Below are 7,068 nucleotides of genomic sequence, written 5' to 3'. Positions count from 1 at the left end.
GTTCTATGCAAGATGTTGTCTACGTGGCGGTGGTCAACTTGACACGCGCGCAAAGTCAGGCTGATTAGGACTACATAGGACCCAATGGTGAATGACTAGTACATTCAGAATCTAGATACGCAATTCTGAAGACTTGCGGGAAAATTGACACCTTCGTAAAGGCATTAAGACCTTCCATTGGTTTACTCTTTATTTTATCTTATTCAGAATAGAAGTGCATTTATTGATTAGTTGCAAAAAAGCATCAAGATTCAAGAACATATACATAGAAGATTTAAGTTAACATCCTATGAAAGTAACTCGCTGGATAAAAATCGCTCTCCTGGCAAGGGAAAAAGCGGGGCTTTGAGCTTATGCCAGAATATGAAGAATGAACCGTCACATTGGTTAGACATATATTGTCATGATTAGCCGCGTGCACACCACAAGGGGTGTAGACAAGCCCCATACTAGGGTGACACTGACACAGCGTGGGGCGTGACGGCGATGTATCTGGTCCATTTTTGCACTGTTTAACACTAATTGGCCTTGATTGGTCCGATTGTTGCACACCACCAACACCACCTCATGGTCCTTAGGTTGTCGAAGTGTATTTTCAACAAACGTCATCTACTCCCTCCGTTCCGAAATATAAGTCTTTTTAGAGATGCACCGCGGACTACATACGGAGCAAAATGAGTGAATCTACACTCTAAAGTATGTCTATATACATCCGTATGTAGTCTGTAATGGAATCTCTAAAAAAACTTATATTTTGGAACGGATGGAGTATATCACATGGTAATCCTCGCACCACGACGTTTTGCTCGCACGCTCGATGGGAATAGGCGGCATCAACTGACAGCGACATTTTTTTTAGGATGGTAGTGATGTATAAAAGGTCAATTATGGTAACCTTGCACATTAAGGCTAACCATGTGTCCACATCGCTTATTAGAATCTGAATTGGATGCTAACTAAAGGTGGGCAAATCGTGCACCCTTGTCTCTCCACAATACTAGCATATTCAGCCACCACTTATCACCACGCAAGGATGCCAGCAGAATGACATCAAATACGTTAATTTATCATTTATTTAAAACTGTCCACGAGACTAGGCAAGACAAATAAAGTATAACTCTTTTAGCTTCCCGTTAAAATTAGCCATACGCTGGTGATAACTAATTCTTCACTACTAGCTCTGGCTTTTAACAGTTTAAGTAGCGCCATGATCGCATCGGACGTGGATGTTTTTGTCAGCAATGGATGCATATCACTATCACTCGAGGAGTAGTGAAAGTGCACATAAGGTGGGGATGTGGCCATGCAATGCAATTTGCAGTCGATATGATTTGGGTCAGGGTGAGGCTATGATCTACCTACGGGTTAGCATCGATCGTCATCTCCATTACGTTACATTATTAAGACTGCGGCGACCTCTCGATCTATTGGGAATTAGTGGGGGTCCATGATGTCCGCGCATTTGTTTTAAGATGATGATGACAGTGATTTTTTTGTGCACGATAGATCGGATCCGGAGGATAACCAAATGAGAGTCTCGAATGCTTGTTCGATAATTCTTCATAATTACACCGAATTTGAGATGACAACGTTGTTCAATACGTTATCGTTTTCCAGAGCATCATGGGCTACATATTTTCTTCTGCATATGGGTTCCCATACGTAGGAAAAACAAGATCGAGGCTCGTTTGTGTGTGTGTGTGTGTGTGTGTACAGGCATTACTGTACGCTGAGTTTATTGGTGTCTTTTTTTTATTCAGACAGGTGTGTTCAATTTGCGTTGCGGGCTGTACGGTACATGCTGTCCTCGCTGGTGCCCGCAGCACCCCATGTGGAGAGAGGAGCACAGGCGCACGGCACGGCACGGCACGGTACGGGGACGTACGTACGTACACACGCACGGGGCCGAGGAGAAAAAGACGGCTGATTTGCTGTCCCGGATTCGCACTTTGTTCATAAATAAGCAGGCGAATTCGCTGTGCAGACAGCAGTTGGTTTTTATTTTGTTTATTTTGCGGGAAAGACAGCAGCTGGTTTGCTGGCTGCCACAGGCTTTGCATCCACGGACAGCCGGAAATAGCGCAGACGCAGATGCACTTGCGCAAGTGTACGAAAGCTGCATGCATGGGTTATGAAATTCTGAACTAGTCTCTGTTCCTAAATATTTGTCTTTCTTAAGATCTCAACAAGTAACCACTCCACCCGTTTCTAAATATAAGTCTTTCCAATATAGATTACATACTGAACAAAATGAGTGAATCTACACTCTAAAATATGTTTATGTACATCCGTATGTTGTCTATATTAAATCTCTAAAAAGACTTATATTTAGGAACGGAGGGAGTACATACGAAGCGAAATGCGTGAATCTACACTCTAAATTATGTCTATATACACCTGTGTGTGATAGTCCATTTGAAATCTCTAAAAAGACAAATATTTAGGAACGGAGCGAGTATGAAACACTTCTTCCTCCGTTCCTCCGTCTGGGTCTACCGGATCGAACGGTGACAGCGCCTTCGGTGTCATTCTCCCTTCTGGGGGCATCGTTTTGGAGCAAGTGCTGGTTGGAGGGGACAAGAGAAGAAGCGGTGATTCATCTTTCCCGTTGATGACGGCGGATCTCGGCGGCGTGGCGTAGTGGAGACTCGGCGCCCGATGCGCGGAGATGGACTCGCACAGGTGGGTGACAATGTTTGGCGTCGTGGTGGCGTCGGCGACAGCTAGACCAGGCAAGGTAGATGCAGCAGTACAACACTGAAGATGGATTGTTGGCAGATGGCTGCGACGGCCTCATACCCGGCAGGTGTCCTGGTTGAGGAGCACGCGCGGACTGGTGAGTGCCCATACCCGGCAGGTGTCCTGGTTGGGACCTCGTGCCTTATATGTTAGGTTTGGCTGTGACGTCTGTTTGGTATTAGGCTCAGACTATCAATCCCCTTCATCAACTGAGCGACAGATGTTACTTAGATCTTACTGTTGTATAATTTTGTAAGGTCTTGTGTTAATAATTAATAAAATGATAACTACTGTACATGTGAGTTTTGCAGCATCGGGTTAGAGGGGAGGAGACCCACAGCGATTTGCAAAAAGGGATTGGTGGAGGGATTGACGTGGAAGATCTGTAGAAAAATCGTGTGTGGGTACAAAATTTTCGAACGTATGGTGTTCTCGAATCTGAGCCGCTAGTAACGTTCAGGTCTGGTACTTCTGTACAATAACTTACAGATCCGTTGCACTGTAATTGTAGTGTGTCGTCGGATTTGTTACAAGCAGTACTTCCAAAAAACCAGAGCGCTTTTACACATGTAGCTAAATGTATTGCCATGGAAAATAAAGTACCTTTGTGAGTTTGATCTTTAATTCGGTGTGTGTTTTGTTTTGGTGCCGATAGAGAGAGGGGAGCCTGGTCGCTGTGGCCATGGCCAGACAATCGTCGGTCATTCGGTTGTCAGCGGTGCTTTGGCCAAAGGTGAATTCTTTTTCGAAACGGGGCCAAAGGTGAATGAAATCGCAGTGGTTTTCATGTAAAAAAGCTTATTTCTGGAAAGCTGATAAGCTGTTGTCTCCTATACTCGGCAAAAAACGTTACGGACACAAGTAACACTGGACACGCATCAACGTGCAGCATTACGGTATAACTGCCACTTCATGGACTGTGCAAGGTGTCTACACGAGCTAAATGACATCAGAATCAGCCCATGCCAAACCGAAAAATGCTAAGAATGGTCATGCGACCCGTTATTTTGGTAAGCTTCCGCCGTCGAAACCTAGAACTGGAACTGCATCTCCTTGGTGTAGCCAAGGTCATCCAGGTTTGCAGCCATGGCTTTATTCATTGGAGGAGGTCCGCATCTCAATATCTGAAACAAGGCAAAGAGCGTTGCGTCAGTGTCTTGCTCGTCAGATGAAAAACACTTCAAAGGTTCCACCGAGAACTGACGGTTCAACGTTCACTGAAGGCTCGAGATTTACCTGAATGTCGGCGGCAGGCGCTGGGCAGTGAGCTTGGATCATTTCCTTTGACACAAACCCGACACCACCATCCCAGACTTCAGGTGGCTGCACACAGAAATAACGCCTACAGTGTAAGGTGCATGCTAGGAACCTCAACACAATATATTGTGCTACACGAGGATTCAGTGAGGCTGGCAGTAATCATGTAGTGCATATAAGAGTTGTTACATAAGGATTCAGTGAGGATTGCAGTAATCATATACTCCCTCCGTTCCTAAATATTTGTCTTTCTAGAGATTTCCACAAGTGACTACATACGAAGCAAAACGGGTGAATCTACGCTCTAAAATATGTCTATATACATCCGTATGTGGTAGTCCATTTAAAATCTCTAAAAAGACGAATATTTAGGAACGGAGGGAGTAGTTTATAAAAGTCGAGGCTAGAAACACATAAAGGGTCGGCCATGCAGTTTATAACTTCCATGACAGAATACACACCTGATTCAAGACATAGTAGATCTTGAAGCGATCAGGATAGTTTTTAGCCATATTGTCTAGTTCTTCCTGCATGGATCAAAGAAAAAAGTAAACATCAGCACTCAAAACAGAATACCATACTAGTAACATAATAAACTGCATTCACCATAAAGAAGTTGTACTGTAAGCCTAACGAGCTTCCCAGAAGCAAACAAGAAGTGTAAGGCCCACCTGTCATTTTCTTGTACAGGTCTAACCAGTAAAGAAATGGTATAACAGAACAAAACAAAATAAACTGTTGGCTAGTGTTTATGGCCGGACATCTCCATAAATGATTTATCACTTAGGAGTAAGAAATAGGGTTGCTAGCACATTATGGAAGAAAAATCCTTCTGGAAAAGGCGTGTAAGAAATACAATTCACAATGATTATGTTTCTGTTCTTTGTGCCCTGATTCGTAAAAAAAAAAATCCCTACACCTAGATTCTTCCATTTCCAGGAAACATATATCTTCTATGTATCGACAATAGAACGAATTTGGAATGATAATCAGATCAAGTGCCAGTGAAGAACGGCAGCAAATTTGACAACAAAATCATACCAGCAGAAGAATGTCGTCATATGTGACATTAGCGTAGATCAAGTGAACTTTTGTATTGTCATTTGGGTTCTCAAGAATTGCCCTTGTGACCTACGATAAGATAGCAAGATGCATTGCTCAGTACTAGCAGAAATGTTTCAAGTATTAACTGCAACGGAAGAACATTGGATCACATATTACTTGGAACATCGGTGTAATGCCTGATCCTCCAGCTATCATTCCAAATGCTCTCACTTGCCCAGGCTGGTACTTGAAACGGCCCTGCATTAGAGACAAACGCATTTAACATCTGATTTGAAATATCAACATGCATGGAATTGTGAGTGCAGACATTTCTGTTAGCAAGACTATGATCCATATGGTGTTGTTTACGTTTCACGGAATTTAAAGATACAATAAAGATAACATCAAGAAAAAAGGGGCACGAAAATGGCCAAATCCAGGAGATTCAGTTTGAAACTATGAAGAGCTACTTGCAAAGTTACAATAAAAAGATAGACATACCTTTGGTCCCTTCACAGACATATAGTCACCCACTTTCATCTCACGAAAATGATGAGACATCCTTCCTTGGGGATACATCTTTATAATGAGAAGAAAAAACAAGAGGTGAATTCACAACACTATACACAGATAGAGGAATAAATTGATATCACAAACAAAGGTAATGAGACCAAATAATACTAAAGCAAAATAAATGGGACATGTTTACAACAAGTTACCTTTATAACAAGCTCAAAGTATCCAATATCAGAATCCAGTGTAGTCGGAGTATAAGGCTTGATTACTTCCTCGCCAGTAGCATCCTGCCCTCTGCGGTCAGTTAACATAATACCGAAAACAACGGATTCAGAACTTTTGACTCACTCCATGAGCCAAAAAGAATGAGCATTCAACTCAACATCATAACTGTAGACCAGGACATGAGCAGTAAAAATGTTCAAACCTGCAGCTTATATGTTGGCCAATCGGAAGGCCCAACACTGAAGTAGGTGTCGGCAGAGCAAATTTGAACTTGGCCACATTATGACTGATCTGTCTCTTCTGCACGAGTTTAAACTCTTTGAAATTCTCAGCATCCAAGCAGCCTACAGATCATAGCACATCCATCAATAGTTATATTATACACAAACTTCGAAAGCAGTAATCTTGAATAGAGCAAATAATTTTGTCCAGAGGGTAGCAAGTGTGAAAATGAATCAATCACATAAAACAGTTTTAAAATCCCCTAGAATCTGCAGGTGCAGAAGCATCAAGCATGCGAACTAAATAGTCGAATCATGCTTCAACTTTGGATGAGGCGTGAACATGAAGTCACTGTGGATTCAAATATATCAATATTATATGTAGCAAACAACCTAAGTAAATGGCATCCACGGCATCTCTTTCAGGAGATCCACTCCCCTAGCCATCAGCAAAGCATCCTCGATCCACAGAAACCCACGCACTAGAGCTAGAACACGCGCGCGAAAATGTCTTTCTATCTGTACGGACTCGAGCGCGCGTACCCTTGGGTTTCTTGCTGCGGAGGAGAAGGAATCCGGCGCCGGCGGCCACGGCGACGACGGCGACCGCGACGGCCACCGTGGTCTCCGTGCTCTGCCCCTGCAGGAACTCCATAATCGGGCGGCGGGTCGCTCCGCCTCGTGGATTCGCGGCAGGTGAGGAGAGATCCGCGTGGGGTCCGGGAATTTATGAGTGGAGTGGGGGAGGGACGAGGAGAGTGGTTGGTAGGTGGGGGGGTTGGAGGAGGGAGACGGCGCGGTGGAGAAGAAGGGGGTTTGGTTGGAAAGTTTGGTTTCTCTCACATTGGAAACCGCGAATCTCAATGATCGGACGGTTGAGATTTCCGATGCCTATCCTACCTTTTAAAAAAACTTCCTATATATTCATCTTCAACCATGTCAGTACAATAAACACCACAAAATAAAAAAAATTACATCCAGATTCATAGACATCTAGCGACGACTATAAGGCCTGAAGCGAGCTGAAGGCGTGCCGCCGTCATCGCTCCTCCCTTGTCGGAGTCAA

At 43.7% G+C, this 7,068-nt stretch overlaps 1 protein-coding gene across 1 annotated transcript; it reads right to left on the bottom strand.

The window, feature by feature from the left end:
- Window positions 1-3,520: 3,520 nt before the first annotated feature.
- Window positions 3,521-6,797, bottom strand: LOC119348738 (NADH--cytochrome b5 reductase 1-like). Its single transcript, XM_037616725.1, has 9 exons — window positions 6,546-6,797; window positions 5,984-6,125; window positions 5,760-5,850; window positions 5,542-5,619; window positions 5,218-5,298; window positions 5,038-5,127; window positions 4,458-4,523; window positions 3,976-4,062; window positions 3,521-3,863 (listed from the first exon to the last, which is right to left on the bottom strand). The coding sequence occupies exons 1-9, from the start codon at window positions 6,655-6,657 to the stop codon at window positions 3,771-3,773; spliced, it is 840 nt and encodes a 279-aa protein (XP_037472622.1). The 5' UTR covers window positions 6,658-6,797; the 3' UTR covers window positions 3,521-3,770.
- Window positions 6,798-7,068: the final 271 nt, after the last annotated feature.

The sequence above is a fragment of the Triticum dicoccoides genome, chromosome 1B (genome assembly GCF_002162155.2).
Source record: "Triticum dicoccoides isolate Atlit2015 ecotype Zavitan chromosome 1B, WEW_v2.0, whole genome shotgun sequence".
NCBI classification, from domain to species: domain Eukaryota; kingdom Viridiplantae; phylum Streptophyta; class Magnoliopsida; order Poales; family Poaceae; genus Triticum; species Triticum dicoccoides.
The sequence above is the reverse complement of the archived record's forward strand: the minus strand, read 5'-3'. Positions and strand labels throughout refer to the sequence as shown.

Coding starts and splice junctions, on each gene's coding strand:
- LOC119348738 (XM_037616725.1), bottom strand. CDS start 6,657: ATGGAGTTCCTGCAGGGGCAGAGCACGGAGACCACGGTGGCCGTCGCG. Junction 5,299..5,541: donor TGTCTGTGAAGGGACCAAAG/GTATGTCTATCT, acceptor TCTCTAATGCAG/GGCCGTTTCAAGTACCAGCC. Junction 5,128..5,217: donor GCATTACACCGATGTTCCAA/GTAATATGTGAT, acceptor ATCTTATCGTAG/GTCACAAGGGCAATTCTTGA.